Source organism: Siphateles boraxobius, unplaced genomic scaffold (assembly GCF_051911475.1).
Source record: "Siphateles boraxobius isolate OS27281-9 unplaced genomic scaffold, OSU_SipBor_1 35, whole genome shotgun sequence".
In the NCBI taxonomy this organism is placed as follows: Eukaryota; Metazoa; Chordata; class Actinopteri; order Cypriniformes; family Leuciscidae; genus Siphateles; species Siphateles boraxobius.
In genome coordinates, this window is record NW_027508975.1 from 2966602 (window position 1) to 2987164 (window position 20563).

The 20563-nt window shown below is 37.5% G+C and overlaps 1 protein-coding gene across 13 annotated transcripts in view; it reads left to right on the forward strand.

The window, feature by feature from the left end:
* trioa (trio Rho guanine nucleotide exchange factor a) overlaps positions 1-20563 on the forward strand; it is a 110895-nt gene that overhangs the window by 23225 nt on the left and 67107 nt on the right. For 4 of the 13 annotated variants that reach the window (XM_077195969.1, XM_077195968.1, XM_077195974.1 and 1 more), the window contains exon 1: positions 10160-10417. The exons of 1 other annotated variant lie outside the window; for it this stretch is intronic. In XM_077195969.1, coding sequence (XP_077052084.1) covers positions 10285-10417 — 133 coding nt within the window. In that variant the 5' untranslated portion in view covers positions 10160-10284. Of the gene's footprint in view, positions 1-10152; positions 10418-20563 lie in introns of those variants that run through there. 8 more of the 13 variants (XR_013190417.1, XR_013190418.1, XR_013190419.1 and 5 more) reach the window with 4 other exon arrangements.

Here is a 20563-nt window from a genome sequence, read left to right on the forward strand (position 1 = left end):
TCCAAGTCAGCTGGGGGACGTTTGTCGACGCTCACGAAATGTTGAGGAAGGTATGTCTAGTATTATTACATGCAGAGTGTCATTATTAAAATACATTTGTTTTGAATTATGACTATATTTCTAGTCTGTTTTATTTGCTCTCTCTCAGTCTCTGTCTCAGAAGGTTCTCTGTGTGTTGCGTGAGCTTCTGGTTTTCTCTACCCTGTTATTAGGGGGCCTGACCTCAGAAAAGCTGGCAGGGAGCAGCCAGATGAGAGAGCAACATCAAATGCTCGCTGGGAGTGTGAAAGCACATGGAAAAACAAATGCATATGAAATGCGTATGTAGATGCATATGTAAAGATGCTTGCCCTCTGAAATCCACAGATTTTAATATGCACATCTTTGCAGTTATATGTCTAAAGCGGAGGTCGCGTTACAAATACCCATTATCCTTCGCTTTGTGTTCCGTCATGCTATAATTTTATCCGTCAGTGAAATTTATTTTCATCTTTTATTCTGTTCTCGCAATGGGGAAAGGCAACAGACTCGTTTAATGATCTGATGACTCAATTTAATGAACATTATTACATGAATTATTCCACGGGACTGTTTAAAGTAACGAATCTCTCGCTACTCTCCCCAAGTTCTCAGTCATGTCTCTCTCGGTCTGTTTTTTTAAAATGGCAATTTAAAATGTCATCATCTCCTCTTTTCTTGACTTTTAATCCCAATTAACATCCCACGACTCACAATGGCACTGACCAATCAAATAAATATAGTAAACAACAGGATAAAAACGCAAAATTATTTCCATGTTTTTTGCCACAAAATTAGCTTTTATTATCTACGGAAAGCATATACTCTCTTTCTCCTGCTCTCTCCCAGTCATACGCACGCACATACAGTACGGACACACACTCGCACAGAAACATGTTGTCAAGGCTGATCTGATGATTTTATCTGTAAAAAAATAGTTGAAAAAATTAAAAGCTACATGACTTTTCTCATTAGCGATGTAATAACGGCTCTGTTCTTGAAGCAGATAAATTTAGTTTCGCTATTAGTAAAGTGTCTCTCTCTCTCTCTCTCTCTCTCTCTCTCTCTCTCTCAACTGCATTAATTAGTCTGCTATCAATGTCTCAAGCTTTAGCTATAAAATTACATTTTGGAATTAGCAACAGAAGCGTGAGATGAGATGCCTAAGAAATTAGTCCTATACACAAGTTTTAGGACAAAAACCTGACAAATGTCTTGAAATACAACATCTGAACAATGTTTTGAGGTGGTAACCATTGTATAATTCACTCTTATAAAGAGCATTCACATTTTCTAGCACTATTTTGACTATATTTTCTAATAATTCATCGGTGCAAATATTGTAGCCATCAGGAAAAAAAAAATTTGTGCGAATAAAACAATTTATCCATAGTGCGGACTCTTTCCTGTTTATATATTCTAATCATCAGGCCAGCATTCTTAAAGTATTAAGTTTAATCATTGAGTGAAGCCTGCTCCTATTTCCATTCTAATAATTCATCGGCCCATCGTCAATTATTCCTTACTTAAATGTAGAAATGAAGTACGTAAAGAAATAGACCAGATACCTTTTTTTTACCATCACAATGTCAGAAAAACATGTTAAATGATCTGCTAATGTTTCTGCTCAAATTTGGTGATTGATGGATAAATGGTGGTTTTGAGTTAGTTTGCATGTGAGATTGGAACAACAAACATATCAAATGAGGGAATTTGAGAAAAGCAAGATATACAAGATGTGTGGGGTAGTCCTCCTCAGTAAGGAGAAGCAGGTATGACAAGTAAACCGAGAACTGAGCACTGAAGCGTGGGAAGACAGACACATTTGAGTAAGAGTGAAGGATTGCAGGTAGTTTACTGAGGCCTGAAGGTCTGTCAGTGTCACGAATGCGACGGGCGGCAGTGACAACTGCATTCATCACTGTCAGCTCACTGTCACCGGATCTACTCTCTCTCTTGCTCTTCCTGTCCATTACTTTGTCTTGATTTCTACAACGCCTAATTTCATTCATTTTCACTTTTACCTTTAATTTTCATCTGAAACAAGGTCTGCTCATGGTTTGCAAGAATCGCAAGCCATTTTTCTTCCATTTACTGATGTATTTTTGAGTGAAACGGGATATTCATAGACAAAAGATGTAGGACTGGACATGATTTTATCCAATAATGATTGAACTGCTCATGAAAAGTGGTTGTTATATACAAGAATGATGGCAGGTGATTTAAGGTACTTGAAAGATAATGGATTGGTGACTGAAAACAAAGGTGTAGCAGGTTATTACACTACCATTCAAAAGATTAGAGTCAGTAAGAGCTCAAACTTCAATGGATGAACTTTATGAAGGATCATGTGACACTAAAGACTAGAGTAATGATGTTGATAATTCAATTACAATTGTAATATTTCACAATATTACTGTCTTATTGATCTAATAAATGCAGCTTTGGTAAGATGCATCAAAAAACATTAAACAAATCTTACTAAAATCTTGTGCTGATATGGTAAATCGGGCAAATAAACTGTTTTTGTTAGCAATATAATGAATCAAAATGGTAAAAAAATTCTTATCGAACTGTTTATTATAGGAGATCTCATATTAGTGTATGGTGGAGTTGCTGCATTTCATAACGCTTAACTGAAGCTCAGGGCTGTTTTGTAGGGCAAGTGAATGGATGAACGCCTGTGTTCACCTCTGCTTCCTAGAGCAAGTGATTCATCATAGAAAATCTGAAGAATTCTCACACTTCCTTTTCCTGAAATATCCCAGGAATGTACAGCACAGGCCTGTCTCCATGGCGACAGAAGTGATTGGAGTCTGAATGTGTGTGTGGTCAGGATGGACGGTAATACAGCTTATGAGGGTTTGGGGAGCCTGTGATTTTATTCTCTAGGGTTAAACACAGGGACAGAATACAGCTGAAGTGGTTTTACGAGGTGATGATACATGTTTACAGATGTGGTTTACAAGAAGTGACATGTCCCAACAAATACGACCCCTTTCTCCGTATATTATCTGTTCTTTGCGTGTGGTTTTGCGGTGTTTAACGGAATGTAAACAAAGGATATGGAAGAGGGGAAAGGAGTTATTTGTTTTATCAAAATTACAACATCTCACCTGAGGGAATGTCTTTTCGTTAAAATGAACTTTTAACTGGCTTAATCAGGTGTCCTCTGAGAACTGTATTCCCATTTGGATAGGAATGTTGTAATTGCGGTGTATTTGAATAAAAAAAAATATATAATATTTTTCACTATTTCTCATTTATTTTGACCTTTCTTGAATACCTTAACTGTATGTAAAGGCCCCAATATACTTCAAGCGAACTGATGTGACATCAAACAAAATCAGGCCAAAACGAAGTTAGTTTGGAGTTAGTTTGTTCAACTTCAAAACAGCTTGGCAAAGAATTTACCTGATCAGGCTGGTAAATGTTAATTGATGTTACATCATCAATGTACGATGATTTAATAGGTTGCTGTGGCTCTGAGGCTCCGCCTTCTTTGACGTGTAAATCTTCTCTGGTCATTTCTTCTGTGCAGTCCCTCGAGGTCAGACGTCCACAAGTAAAAACATGAACTCACTGGAGAGCTGCTTTATAGTAGAAAATGAAGCTGTAATTCGAATTGAAAGAAGCACTGATAAAAACAGTAAAGCTGCTTGCTTTAAAGCATTGCATTGCATAAAGTGGTATGTAAATAAACGTGATGTGACTTGACTGGAGTGCTGAAGCTTGCAGAGCTTGTGCAAACATATCCATGTTGTAACAGTATGATCAACTGCTTTCTTAGCTGCTGTTTTCTCACCACTGCAGCGTATTTACATATTCATCTAAGGCCACGTCCACACGAAGCCTGAGCTTTCCCTATCCGATCTTTTTTTTCCTCGTTCTAAAAAAATTCCGTAAACACTGCGCCGTCTCAAGAAATATCTGCGTACACACGAAACCGACTGAAACCGATGTAGTATACATGCCAGACCAGTATGGGGCGCTGTATTTCTGGCACAGATACACTAAAAACAGAGGAGAAGACTTGCGCTGTATACAATAATATTAGGAACAGTAGCTTCTTTTTTTTTCTTTCTTTTTAACCAAGAACTTTATTGAACAATATGAAAAACCACAAATGGCCTGGTACAAAATAGGAAATGAGTCACGATATTCGATTAGTTAGCAGACGTATAAAGCTTGCAACAAAGAACCGGCAAATAGCCTAATCATTATGAATGTGTCAAATATAGCAAGGAGACATTTTAATTATTTATTAATAAACTAGTGTTTTCTGTGACGATGCTGACTCGCCACCTTCGCAGTAGGTGAAGGTGCTTATAGAGATAAATGCACACTTCATACGGATTATAAGAGAGTTGTCTGTTTCTTTTCGTTTTGAATTGTTTTGTTTAAAAGTAGACATTTCGAGCTTAGATATATTTCTGAGTTTCTGTTCATTTATGAGACAAGCTCCAGTTCACGTGCGATGCAAGTTATATCACGTCGGCGCCTCCGTGTCCTGATGGCTATTGTCTGCTATATTTGCTTCTAATTTATTAAATCCAGGAAATTGGTTGATGAAACATTGATTAAAATTAAGATACAATTTATACAAAACGAAATACACTTTAACGAAAGGCTTCATATAAAACAAAACTTAATGAAGTGGTCAAAATGATGTGTCTCGATATTGCGCATCTTATGATAAGGTTACTCACACTGTTCACTTTTCATATAATCAACATATATGAAATGGAAAAAATAACATTATTTAAATATAAATATGAAACTAACTTTTCTTTAATGGCTACAACATGTAGGCCTACAGTACAGGAGAAATTTTATGTCGGAGCGAACGCCGTATTATCGGTGAGCATGAGGGGGCAGAGGTGCGTTTTTGAATAATAATAAAATAATTCCCAGCGATCATGGAATATTATTTTTGCTTGAAATGCCCATCCCTACAAAATACGAAATGTCTTAATCAGACAAAATACAAGCATCATAGCATAAGAAAGAAATATAAACAAAGAAGTAAAGAAATAAAATAAAAATACATTAAAGTAGGCCTAAATAATAAATAAAGAAATTAAAGAGGCTCACTAGCTTCTGAAGCATGAACTCAAGCAAGTAGTCGCAGTTGTTTTTGCTGTTAACCTACTGATTTAGCGCGTCTGACTAGTCGACACGTGGGGTGATGACATCATCGTTTCACAAAATATACGGATTGGCCGTACACACAAAGACGCAAGGGTGTCGTTTTCAGATTTATCCACCCTGGGACCCGGTTTAAAAAATAGCGGTTTCAGTCTCCCAAAACGACGGATCCGCCTGGACGAAACGCTTTTCTGATAAATTTTTTTTACGTGTACAGCTAAACGCGTCTCCGTGTGGACAGGGCCTAAATGTGTCTCTCAGCAGTGTGGGCGGAGTTGAGATGTTCACTAACAATATACACGCATTTCCAACTTATTTTTACCCCTAAGCAAAGAACCTAAATTAACTTTGCCTTTAGTGTATCAGGGCCTTAACAATTAATTTAATATTAATAACTTAAATGTTATTTTTGAAAAGTAATCCTGTCCGATTAGTGCTTTGACATACATTCTTTTCCAAATGCATTCCCTCATCTTTTTTAATCCAAGTTAATTTTTTCCTCTCAGGCAGGACAGAGATATAGGTCGCTGTGCAAACATGATGCATTTGGCAGATATAAGCGGCTCATGTTGTTGTGACTCTGAAACTTTCAGCTAGTGTTGGGTCTGGATGAGTGATTTCATCGAGATAAAACGCAGCCACACACCAGGCGATGTTTGACCTCTTAATGTACTTTTAGCGTCCAGCGCGTGTGCGAGCTCTGAACCACTCCAGACCATCTGTTGGAGCAGAAGAGGACTTTGTGATTAAAAGTCATCAGTTTGCTCTCAATTTCTAAGTCGATGTCTGAATAAAGCATGACTGGAGGCCAGGGTGCCATGAGTCATGCTACTCCCTGACAGACAGACAGACAGACAGACACACACACACACACACACACACACACACACACACACACACACACACACACACACACACACACACACACACACACACACACACACACACACACACACACCCCTCTGGAAGTCTAACTTAACTCTAATCTTTTTAGTGGAAGTCTGGGAGATTTAATTGTGTTGCAAGAGCTCGTTGGCTTTTAATTAAGTACAAGTAGACATGGAAAACCTGATATGTGTTTTTCAACACGAAGAAACATGCAAGTTATTACATGCATGTAATAAAAGCCATTTTGTTCCTCTGTATTGTTTCTTCATATTGAATTATTCCAGTGATACAATGAGCTTCCTGATACAAGCCATACAAAATGCCATGCAAACGGACCTCCTTCATTTGTTTAAATAAAATATAAATGGCTTTAAACAATTGGAACTCTTTTTTTTTGTAATAGACATCTTGAATATTTTGTTTAGCAGGGTTGTTCAAATATATTGTATCAATTATATTTATATTGAAAGAGGAACATTCTGTTCTTGATTTGCAGACTTGCTTTCTCCATTTCCTCTATTTAATTTCAGAGCTAGACAACACCCATCACAATGTGCTATCAACACCAATGATTCATTCATCACGCATGCATTACTGTGTATTATAGTGTTGCGATGTCTAAGTTCACCTGTAACATTTAAAACAATTGATTGAAATAGGCCACTCCAGACTAACCCATAAGTTTTTGTTAATAGTCTCAAGTCTCGTTTATTTATATAGCCCCTTCAACTACAACATAGACCAAAGGGGTGTACAACCAAAAACAAGAAAAAACATACATACAATATGCAATGACAGAGTCAAGAATTAAAACAGAAAGAATACAAATACGTTTTCACACGAATTTTAAAAACATCAACTGACGGTGCAGTTCTAATATCAGGGGGAAGAGCATTCCACAGTCTAGGGCCAGCGACTGAAAAAGCTCGATCTCCTTTAGTTTTAAGACGAGTTCTTGGGACAAAGAGCAGTAGACAATTAAAATACCTTTGAGATCTACTAGAGTTCATAAGCACCAAATCCTTGATATATTCCGGGGCCAACTCGTTAACAGCTTTATAAACATATAACAAAATCTTATACTGTATCCGATATTTCACAGGGAGCCAATGAAGCCTTTTCAAAACAGGAGTAATATGCTCCCTTTTCTTAATACCAGCAATCAGCCTCGCTGCAGCGTTTTGAACCAACTGCAAACTTGAGATAAGAGATTGACTAATTCCTACAAATAAAGCATTGCAGTAGTCCAAACGTGTGGAGATAAATGCGTGAATCACTGTTTCCAAATCAGGAACAGACAAAAAATATTTCATTTTCGCAATAGTCCTTAACTGATAAAAACATTTTTTTACCACATTTTAACCTGATAGTCAAACATAAGAGCAGAGTCAAAAATTACACCTAGATTTCTTATTTTAGGCTGAACATATGTTTCCCATATACCTAGAAAATCGGTTAAACCGCTGTCAGCCTTCTTCGTCCCAAACACCATGACTTCAGACTTGCTGGCATTTAACTGTAAGCAGTTTTGCTGTAACCAATTAGTCACCTCCTGTAAACAAGCAACCAAGGATAAATTAGGGCTTGACCCTCCAGCTCCAATCGGTAAATAAATCTGAATATCATCGGCATATTGGTGATAAAATATACCATATTTTCTGAATATTTGACCTAGAGGCAGCAAAAACAGAGAAAAAAGAATAGGTCCCAAAATTGAACCTTGAGGTACTCCACAATCCAGAGAAACTGACCCAGAGGAAAAATCCCCAACCCTAACAGAAATTGAACGCCCCCTTAAATATGAGGAAAACCAATTTAAAACCGTCCCTCTCAGCCCTACAACGTGTTCCAAACTATTAATAAGAATATCATGATCAATTAAATCAAAATCTGCACTAAGATCCAACATGATTAGTGCCCCACTGTTGCCTGAGTCTGCAATAAGTAATAGATCATTAGAGACTTGCAGTAAAGCTGATTCAGTACTGTGTCCTGCCCGAAAACCAGACTGAAAGACATCTAACACCTCGTTTCTAGCCAAAAAAGAACTTAACTGAGATAAAACTACCTTTTCTAAATTTTTTTGAAATACAAGGCCGCTTTGAAATGGGCCGATAATTATTAAAATCCAACGTGTCAAGAGTATGCTTTTTAAGAAGGGGCTGAATAACCGCCTGCTTAAAACTTAACGGAAAAATGCCTGTATAAAGACTGCAATTAACAATAGCAGTAATACAAGGCCCAGTATTATCGAATGTCTCAGCCAACAAATCAAAAGGCAAAACATCCCAACTAGGAGCTGGGCGTTTCAACTCCCCAATATTAAGGCTAGATTGAGACCAAATCAAATTTATCAAACGTGCTAACACGTTTAAAGTGTCTCCTGTCAAACCATTCCAGTCCTGAAAACCAGATCTAATTGTGTTAATTTTATCTAAAAATAACATTTAAAAACTTCTCACAACACTCAGTAGATGGTAGTATTGAGACAGTATTTGAGTTTAAAAACCTATTAATAGATTGAAACAAGATTTTAGGTGATTTTGAATGCTGTGATATAAATTTAGAAATTTTAATAGGTGAAGATCCTCTATGCCCGTCTTGCATTTTATCGCTGAAGCATTTTTTGATGGACTGTGATGTCTGGAGGACTCTTTACTTTTCAGTTGACTCTTATGATTTATTAAGGGTACTACGATCAGGATTTTTGGGGCCGATTACTGATCTCTGAAAGCAGTGTTGGCCGATACGATCACTGATACCGATCACCGAAATAAATAATAGGCCAACTATTCCTAACAACAATGTGCTTGCTTTCAGCCGTTTCCTTGTGTGACGTCTGTGTTCTCAGAAGCGCCCACAGAAATCAGTTAATGGAACAGAATCACTTTCGCGGCTTAATGCATTTGTAATAACTTTTCTTTATTATCAAGCACCTCCTGCAATTTAGCGACAGTAGACTGTATTTTATGATAAATCACTGATTTAGCTGATTTGGATGTTAAGTTAGAGCTTTTAGGGAGGAACGAAAGCACACCGTTGTGAAGGAAAGAAATGCACTGAAATCGCACAGCTCTAGTTGTTTGCTGTCATTGCTGTAGTGTTGCTGTGTTTGCCGGGCTTCTGGCCTTTATAGAGACCACTGATCAAACTTTATAAAGTTATTATCGGCCGATAACTATCAATCATAGCACCCTTATTTTTAATGAAGTGGGATCAGATTTAGTTATAGAATTTTTATCAAAGATAAACCTTTAAAACCTCTTATAAAAGTACTTGACTTTATATTTTACTGTTTTACATTTTTATGTATTTATTTTTTCTCGCCATGAATATAGCCGTGGTAGCTGGCATGGCGTAAAATTATAAACATACGGACAATTATTTTTATTTTTTTTATTTTTATTTATTTTGACAAAATAGATTTAATATTTTAATCTTTAATATTGCCAGATTAATAACAAAAAAAAGTTATCAGGTGTATTTGCCAGATTAATGGTGTGTTACTATTTGAATCCTGTAACTTTTTGTTTGTGCAACAAATAGCTTGTTATACTTTAGCTCTTTTATTAGTTGAATGTCACACATGAAGACTGTTTTCACTGTCCAGTAGTGTAGGTCTCTTCATTTCTAAAGGCCTTCTGTTGTCTGTCGTGGGCAGGCTTGAGAGAGGACGCCTGAGCCATAATCACTTTCTAAGCGGCTTCTGTGTAATCCACTAGTTCGAGCAGTCGTTTCTGATAAATTTAGGATTAATCTTGAACATACTTAAGTTTCACCTTTTTGTCTTCCCTCTAAACCATTTGGTAGTTTGTAAATCAGAAAGGGAGCATGTGTCTTTAAAGCGATGCTTCAAACCATTGGAGTGACTTGAGCGCTTATTGATGTGTGTTTTTAGGAAACCCTGCTGTGGTTGGGAAATGGTAAATGAACTTGTTGGGCTGTGATGGCCCACCCCTCTCAGGTCAAACTCACTCTGTGGAGTGTTAAGATTAGCAACAGTCCCGGACAAAGCCTGTTCTCCTCTAAATCCAGCAGAGACGACTGTTAGCAGGGACTTACATATGCCAGGGTTTAGCATAGCAGGGGCACAGTCTTCACGCAGTGCCAAACTATCGCTTCCTACAGCTTTAGGAACGTTGAGGTGCTTGTCATGGATCCCATGACCCGTTCAGGAATCCCAGCGAGTCTTTGGCGTTCCCTCTCAGTGTAGTGGCAGAAGTTGTAGTCATGTACCTGCACTGTGGTGTTTTTGAGGAGACCGATTCACTGTCCAGCTGGTGGAACGGGAATGTGGCGTCACTTTTGGACAACCACAGGTGGCAGTACGCACAGACGGGCAACACACTGATTCAGCTGCCAGGTAAAGCTTTGACGCTGCGCATGCATGGGCACATTTGATACCAACCACCATCTGTGGATAACACTCATTGGTGAGACGATAAGGGGTGCGTCTTGGTTCAAACCGTTCATGCTACTTGCCAAGCAGAATGACTAGCAGTTTTTGTTGGGTTGTGGATTGGTTGTAACTTGGTTTGCAAGTATACGTTATGAAAAATGTAAAATCATGAGGCCTGTTGTGATTTTTATTAATGGGCTAACTATCGATATTTGACCTTATTGCAAATATTTGCGATAACAGTAATAATTTTGCAGTTTATATTTCAATCACATTTTGTGCATTTTGTTGTTAAGTACATAAAGATAGTCAAAAGTCTTCTTTTATACAAAATGAAGGCTTGTGAATCATAACTACATCATGTTGGTTCCTTTGGCCAAAGAAGGACTGGTCCCCCAACTAAGCCTGGTTTCTTCCAATGTTTTTCTTTTTCTCTGTTTCTGTCGCCTGATGGAGTTTGGGTTCCTTGCCACTGTTGCCTCTGGCTTGCTTAGTTGGGGACACTTAATATTCAACAATATTATTGACTTGAGTTCACTCAGTGACACTGTTGGATGAGAACTGAACTGGCCTGGACGATGACATCACTGCAGAGCTGGTCAGTAACAATATTTTCTTAGGTACTTCTGCTTTGCACCATAAATAGTTATGAGAAGATGCTGCTTCTGTCGTAATTATATATGAAGTGTATAGGGACCATTTAGGGACAGATGACTGATTGATGAAGAATAATTGCATCTTCACTCCTCCACATTGAGGTTGCTCTACTGATGTGTCTGTGCAGGTTAATTGTCTGTATTCCCGCTGTGATTTTAACTGCTTCTCTCTTTATTTTTATCCTCATCTTTCTCTCTCTTGTCTAAATATCCCCTTTCACTGTTATAGTCTCAGTATTGTGGGAGAGTTGTCATCTCCTTTTTCAACTAGTCATCAAACAACCAACCAGTCCAGTGGTTCCCAGCCTTTTTCCGGGCCAAGTTTTGGATGTCCCCCTAATCAAACAATCTTTGATGGATCAGTGAAGTTTTGTCTGGTGTTTTATTCTTAAATATGCACATATTGTGTCAGTGTTTGTGGTTGTACTTCTGACAGGAGGAAGTGGGTTTGGATGTTCTTGTACACGCATTTCCGTTGACCTCTGAATGTGGTTTCAGTGATCGGATCGCAAAACTAAAACTTGCTTTGAGGTATTTTTTATGTCTGTAGCTCAACAGGACCGTGCAGGACAAAGCCGGTGCTTGCCTCAGCCATTTATTATCACGGTATAGACGGAGAATAGAAAGTTCAGACATTGAGAGTGAAAGAGACAGAGATAAAAAAAGGTGTAAGATATGCAGGCAAGTCTATAGGAAAGGAGCGGATGACAGAAAAAGGACAGACTGATGGAGAGGGAGGACAGAAATAGTCTATGTCTTGTGAGTGTGACTTCCCTCTGTTTCTGTTTCTGTGTTGAAATGCTCCAATACTCCTTTTCTGCAGAATCGATACCAGCTTGCATGTTCTTGCTCTATCTTTTCTCTGAGGGCGAATTGACAGTTTGACACACACCCGCCTGCTCCCACTCACTCGTTTTATTCGCTACATGTATCCAGGGCCTAAAACTTACTTTTTGCCACACCTGCCAATGGCCGGCTGAGACTTAAGAAAATTACCGGCCATAAATATTTTTTACCGGCCATGAAAACAGGGTAATTACGTGTCAACTCAACCAGAGGTCCCTGGCATTTATTTTATTTTATTTTGATAATTTTTTTCTGGTGAAAGAAATACATAAATGAAGAAGAAAGCCAGAATATTAAATGTCACGGATGTATATTTATTGAGTAATGCACTATTTTGTCCATTGAGCCAAATTACAGGGGAGTGAAAACGACTTTAGAAAGATGGCAGCATCATTCTTTTAATTTCACACGGAGATATGTAGGTCTATTTGTCAAATCTGTTGACTTTAGCAATCTTTGTTGCATTATATGCCAACAGTGAAAGTTCTAAAATGGGAAAATGCACTTCTTGTGTTTTTTCCCCCTTTGCATGCCTGTAACTCAAGAAGTATTAAATATATCTTAATATCCTTTTAGATTCTGGTTCTTAAACTTTTCTTTTGGTATATTCATTTCAAAGGTCCTATATGGTTCAGTCCCACAGATGTGGGGATCTCAATGTGGCTCCATGAGAACACTGGTAAATTGTATAAATTTTCAGTGGTCGAAAACACATTTGGTTTTCGACCACTGAATACGTGTTTGTGTTTTCGACCACTTTGCATGTAGCTGATACTTTTTTATTTTATAGGGGAATATCTGAACAATAAATTAAGTTAAAACTAGAAATGTATCCAATTTTTTTTCTGTAAACAAAATTTGCACAGAACTTCACTTTGAACTTGAAAACTGTGCTTCCAACGGTATCTCTAGGAACATTTAGTGCCTTCGCTATCTTTTTGTATCCTGTTCCTTGTATGTGAAGGGCGATGATATCTTCTCTTAACTTTTTGGACCATTCTTTTGACTTAGCCATATTTCTAACATGCAGTCAAACTTGATGCTCAACAAACCTAGCTAGTTCAGAAGTTTCTAGATCAAGCACACCTGATGCAGCTAATGAAGCACTTGTTTTGCAGATTTGTGTTGTGAGGGGAAACCACTTGAAACATTTGTTGTGTTGAGCTAATTCAATTACTTTTGTTTAATTTGTTCATTGCAAACAGCTGAAAGTCTGTAAATTTTGCAAATAAATCTGACTTGCAATGGGGGGGGTGAATCATTTCAATTACAACTTTACTCTCAAACGCCAATTTTTACTTCCATTTGGCACTTGGCGAGTGTTAATTTTAGGCCTCGCTTATATTTATGGTAATCTAGAGTCAAAGATCTGCCTCTTTGTGACAATGATTGGCATCATACAGTCAAAACAAACCTGTTTAGAGGATTGTGTGATCCTGAGAGTTTTGTTTACTTTTTCATTTTCGAGGGCCTTTTTATGTTATTGCTGTTCAATCTGAGTGTGTTTCAGCCAGTATTGTGAACTTTGAGCTAGTCCTGCGCTCTAAATACTGCAACGTGGCATTTTTCCCTCTTACCAGTCTGATGTGCTTCACCGTCCTGGAGAACAGAGGCTGAAAGTGCTCCTCACCCTTGATCACATTACAGTAGGAAAAACAGGCTTTGTGTTCAAGCTAAAACACTCTCCCTTCACGCTTCACACACATCATAGACTGTAATGCAGCCAGCTGAGCTGACCTTTTCATTCAGTTTGTCAACTGTAAGTACACTTCAGTCCTGCACAGTTCATGTTACCCTGTTTGGTAGTGTGTTTTATGATGTTAGCTGTGTCAACATGAGAAGACATTGGGCTCTGTGAGGTCTGCTGTAGATGAAAGTTAAATGCATGTACATATATACATATAATGAAATCAAAATCTGAGTTTCGTTTCTTTCAGTTCTTTTTTAAATGTATTTATTGGATTTGAAGCCATTCATACATGCTATTGTGCTCCTGGAAGTTGACGAAATTGTTTAGCAGGATTATTTTTAAAATATACAGGCCTTCAAGTAAAATGCACCAAAAATATTGGTCTAATAAAAGTGTCTCCTTCCATGATACTGCCTACTTCTGACTTACAATAGCAAGTAGCAAATGACGGTTCCTGACTGAGACCTAAACTAAACCTTACAAATATGTCTCCCGATTAATTTATTTTATTAAGTTTTTTTTTTTTGTCCTGGAGATGAGCTTTTTCGATTTTTCCCATTGTGTCCAATTTGAGTAATTTTTTTTATTTAATGCTTTTTTTTCCCAATTGTTTTTGTTTTTTCTTTTTGTCTGTTTGACGCTTTGTGTTTCAACTAGTTAGGGCTTGGTGTAAAGCTCCACGGTGGTCACCCCTAGTGTCCCGGGTCATCTGTGTCTTGACTCCCTAACATTCTCATTGCTCCACCGGTGGCTTTTGGGTTATATTCACCATCTCAAGTGTTAACCCAGTTCTTCAGCTGTTCGCAGGGTGACGGGTCAGGTCATAAGGGTTGTCTTCTTGATATCTCAATCCTCTGGAGGTCCTCGGGTTAATAGGCTAATTGCTGAGATTCAGACGCAAGCTACACGCCAGTAAGAAGCCAGGTCAGCGGCGCTGGAGTGATTTAATCTGATCTGACTGATGTGAGGTTACACAGAGTAGAAATGTAAAACCTACACATGCCAATATATCCATGTTTAAATGGCTTTTAACAGGTCTACATACACGCAGGTCTTCTAGTTGCAGTTTTAGGAAAGTATTACTGATTAATAGCAATATTTAGTTCAGTCCAGTATTGAAACGCATCTATTGTAGCCTAGTCTTGAGTTTTCTTCTGGGAATCAGTATGTAACAATATTTCTCATTTAAATAATTCCCCCCCATTGCATATGCAAAATAAACGGGCGAGGCCTGGTTGAGTTAGTTAGTAGTGTGTTGAAACTCAGTTATGGTAAGGGGACGGCACATTTCTCAAACATGTTCGGTTCAGTTGGCCAATCAACACACTGAACCAGCTGGCCAATCAGAGCTCATTGTGCTTTTCAGAAGGAGGGGCTTTATAGAGAAGGGAACTAAACAGAGCGTTACTGACAGACTGGGAAGAGAGGAGCTGCAACAATGTCAAATATGTGAACTTTCAATCATGAAAACATTTTAGTAGACCTCAAAAACAAAATCAAGACTTTGTCAAAAGTTTAAATGGGTCCCCTTTAAAATTTGTTCAGTGATGGATGTTATGCACTATTCAGGCCCAAATGTATAATTATTATTCCTGAGTGAATCGAATCATAATTGGAATTGAATCTGTAGCCGACCGTTTCACATCAGCTCAGTCCATTACAGCACAGAATTGTTCAAGATTCATTCGTCTTCTGTTCATTCATCAGGAATCGGGACCAGTCGGAAATATACGAATGAGTGGAGTCATTAGTCGTGTGAGGCTGGTGTGGGACGGCGGGTTCATTAGTGTGCTCAGTAACGTGTCCGGCAGAATGTGTCATGCCATTATCGGCTTACACACACACACACACACACACACACACACACACACACACACACACACACACACACACACACACGGGCGCACACTCGTTGAACCCGTGACCCTTGTGTGTTTCAGTCTGACCCACAGTAAGGAAGTGTGACGGGAAGAGAAATATGAGACCAGTCTACAGTCTTGTATGATTGTATTTATGAGATGAGTACACATGAACGCCACAATGTTAAAATGTTCGGTGGAAAACTCCATCTTAGTGCATTGACATTTTGAATAAGGTTGTGTAATTAAAGAAGTCGTGGCGAATGCGGTTGTTGTATTGGTCGTCATATAAAGTGCCCCTATTATTTCTTATTTTGTTTCGGAGTCTCCTAAAATAGGTTTACATGCACCTGAAGTCAAAAAACACTTTAATTTTCACAGAAAAAAGCATTTTATCGACACGAACCAAACTCCTCCAGTCTCAAATACAACTACAGTGTTTGAGGGCGAGTCAATGTGGACGTCATTCTCGGGCAATGAAGACCATAGGCTGGCATAATGCAAATGTGTCATGTTGTAACAGGTTTGTAACAGGAAGTGAGGCTGGAATTGCATACGACTTGTTTCGGCAGTTCAGAATCAATTCTTTATTTAGGGGACATTAATGTTGTTTACAATCATACAAGACTGTAGACACAAACTGGTCTCATATTTCTCTTCCCGTCGCACTTCCTTACTGTGGGTCAGACTGAAACACACAAGGGTCACGGGTTCAACGAGTGTGCGCCCGTGTGTGTGTGTAAGCCGATAATGGCATGACACATTCTGCCGGACACGTTACTGAGCACACTAATGAACCCGCCGTCCCACACCAGCCTCACACGACTAATGACTCCACCTATTCGTTCATTTCCGACTGGTCCCGATTCCTGATGAATGAAAAGAAGACCAATGAATCTTGAACAATTCTGTGCTGTAATGGACTGAGCTGATGTGAAACGGTCGGCTACAGATTCAATTCCAATTATGATTCCAATTATGATTACCTTAAATTATATGTTTATCTCTGTAAAGCTGCTTTGAAACAATCTACATTGTTAAAAGCGCTATATAAATGTGGATGACTTGACTTATTTGTTGTTCACTTTGATCTTTAAAACTTTGCAGCTACCATTGAAAAGTTTGAGGTTGGTAAGATTGTGATCTTTTTGAAAGAAGTCTTATATGCTCACAAAGACTGCATTTATTTAATCAAAATACAGTAAAAAAAAAACAAACAGTAAAATTGTAATATATCATTACAATTGAAAACAATTGTTTTCTTTTTTAATATATTTTAAAATGTAATTTATTCCTGTGATCAAAGCTTTATTTTCAGCATCATTACTCCAGTCTTCAGTGTCACATGATCCTTCAGAAATCATTCTAATATGATGTTTTGTTGCTCAAGAAACATTTATTATCGATGTTGAAAACAGTTTCTTCTTTAATATTTGCCTAATATGGAGACTGATTCATTTTTCAAGATTATTTGATGAATAGAAAGTTCAAATAGATTTTTTTAATGTATTTGTCACTGTTGTTGATCAGTTTAATAAATCCTTGCTAAATAAAAGTACTAATAAAAAACTTACTGACCCCAAGCTTTATATATAAAAATGAAAAAGCAGTATATTTAGGCCTATTATTTTACTAGTCATATACAGTATGATCCTCTTTCTTGCTTTTTTCATACTTTTTGCTTGCTTTCATTTCATAACTCTGTCTCTGTCTGCTCTACATCCATTATATCGTCTCTGTTGTTCCCTTTTTCTCTCCATCCTCTCATCACAGTAGTGTTGATCAGTGTGTCCGCTCTGCTGCCATCTACCAGAAATCTGGAGCTCTACTGTTTGGATGTAGAGAAATCAGTTGCTGGTATTTGTGAAGCAATGCCAGTGTCTGAAGTCTGTAGTTATTGTTGTTATCTCGAGCCATTACTTCTTCAGTATCGGGAAGATCAGAAACCTATTACCTGGAAACAGCGAGGCTACTTTCTGTTGTCTGTTCTCTTTCTGATACCTGATAAGCCATGAAAATAATCGTCAAGGTTAGAGGAACCTTCTGATGCGCTGATACAGATTGATTTCATTGCACATTCTTCCTCATTTTTAATTGTTTGGTTTAAAACTCACCCACGTTTCACCTTCCTGTCACTAAAGAACAATCCCTCGGTACAACGGTGTACTTTTGAAGTTTCCCTTTTAAATCTGCTCGTGTTCACTTTTTCCCCCAGTTTCCTTAGTTCTTTTTCCACGGACTGTGAATTCCCAACCACATTCAGAGCTCTTCCAGCTCTGGGAAAAGAATAGCCGTCTGATTTTCTCCAAGCGTAATGTCTCTATTTGTTGAAGTGGTTTGTTGTATTTCTGTGGTTTGGATGCTGAAATGATGTATTTTGGATGTCAGTGAAATATCCTGTTACCCTGCATTGCAAAGCTTGAAGGACAGCGGCACGGCTGTCAAACGGGGAGAGAATATGTTGGGAATCTCCTTACGAGCCCCTTCAGATGTGACATGGAGATCGTTTCTTTGTCTGTCATTGATGAGGAAACAAGTAGATGAATGTAAAATCTATATGTAATAAAGGAAATTATTAGCCTTGCAGAAACCCCAATTTAAACCCAGAATGATTAGATTGCAGGTTGATAGCTTGAGTGTGTGTCAGCTAGAAGCTATTTACACCTGACAGACATTCAGGAGAGTCCTCAATTGAAAAAAGAAAACGGTTAATAAAGTAATGAATCATTTTAAATAAAGTAAGTTTGTATTACTATTAATATTATTATTAAATTAAATAAAATATTTGTATTAAAACATAGATATTGGGTTTTAGAATTTGGGTTATGGTTATTACCAACATGTATTATTGTTATTAATCTTCTTCTTATTATTATTCTTCCGTTTCTTCTTCTTCCGCTGTGGGAGTTACACATTTTTTGTTTGTTTTTGCTTATAACTTCTGAACGGTAGTATAACTTCTAAAAGCGGCCTCGTTAGATTCAGGGCATCATGCCGAGTCGACTGATATCCAATTTTTCCATATCGACCATTTTAGGTGTCGACCATTTTGAATTTTGTACCAAAATGCTGTATTTTATGAACGTATCATTACGAAGCTCGGTATGGGTCATCAGTACGATGCCCTGAAGGAGCTTGAGAAGTTTTGAACCAACGCCACCTAGTGGTAAAATTACATTTTCAAATGCTTATAACTTTGGGTGTGGTTGACTTATTTTCATGGGAGTCATCTCCTTAGATTCCTGAATCCTTTCCGAGTCCAACAATACCAAACATGCTAGGTTTCGCCTTATGGTTTGTGTAGCGTTGTTATTTAGCGCTTAAAAAACATTTGCCAATATCTTCGAAACTGTAAGACCGCTCGAGACAAAACCGCCGTAGGCAGTTTGGAAACATAGGTTGTTGGCTCTATGCTAATACCTAAATGTCAAAAAATGAATAGTAAGTGGCAAGAAAATGCGAACTAAGTCAGGTGTGGGTCAATTTTTATGTGTTTATACATCTAAAATTTAGACATTTAATGTCTATAACTCAAAAAAGAAATGAGATATTTTCAAAAAATTTGACAGGCATTTATGGGCTCACTCTGAGGACACATAAAAAAATTGTGGGATCGTGCTGCTTGTTGGAGCTATAATAGAACAAAATATGAAATTGCCATTGACTTTAATACAGTATTGTGATATAAAATGTTATACTTTATGAACACATTAGTGTATCGTTATGAAACTCGGCTTGAGTCATCGGCACCATGTCCTGAAGGTACTCAAAAGGTTTTGAGACAGCACCACCTTTTGGTTGAAAGTGATAATCCATTAAATTATATTTTTAGTTACTGTTTATGATTTTTCAGCCATTTTGCCTAAATTCATCTTTAAATGTCTTTAATTGCTACTTGCTGCAGTTGGTCTGACACTCCCTGCCATGTTGGCATGTCGTATCCTCTTCTTGCGCTTGGCCCCGCTAATGGCTGCTCGCAGCTATATTTAAAACTATATTTATTAAAAAAATAAATATGTTTTTAGGTTATGGTTATAATATGTATTATTATTATTATTGCCATTGGTATTAATATGTTACTCTTAAATTAAGTGTTTTTTTATTTTAAAATAGAATTTATAGGGTTTTAGAGTTTGGGTTATGGGTAATAATAACTATTATTATATTTATTTACTATTGTTATTATTATTATTAGACCGAGATGAAATACTTTTATCCTAAAAATAGAAAAGGTATAGGGTTTTAGAATATGGGTTATAGTTTAATGTGGTGGTGTTGTTGTTATAATTATCATTAAATTAAAATATATTTTATTTCTAATAATACAAAAGATATGGGCCAGGGTTTTAGACTTGGGTTATCGTATGAACATATGATACAAGTTTGATGTAAATGTGTGTATGTCTTTACTTCTATGGACTACAATGGAAGCGCATCTTTTTTTTTGGTTGACTATCAATTTAGAGAGTCATTGGATCCATATTGTGAACCGTTATTAAGTGTGTTTCACCCTCTCCTGTTCGACTACACACACACACACACACACACACACACACACACCATCCAGCTGCAGAAGTGAGAACCTCATTTGGCCCGTCTCTCTCAGAGCCTGAGGGAAGAGTGTGGGATCTCTTCCTCACACACTCATGCATATAAACACACACACACACACACACACAGGGATACGGCGGAGAGCCGAAACCCTCGTCTCTTTCTCTAACGCCGAGCTGTTACTGAACTGAGCCCGTCTGACCAGCAGCATTGTCTGGAACTCTCCCAGCCTCCACATTTAACCATTACCCACAATGCTGTTCAGTACTGGAAAACACAGATCAGAGTTTCTCTCAAATATACTGCAATTTTTCCAATTCCAGTCTTGGAGCATTTAAAAATTACAATTTAAAGTCTAATATTATTATTATTAAAAAAAAAAATATTGAAATAAATCATTATTATTATATAAATATTACATATTAATATTATAATTAGTTTTTTTAATAACTATTTTGTGTTGTAGTTTTGACTCAAGATACCATTTGTTAAATTCTAATTATAACAC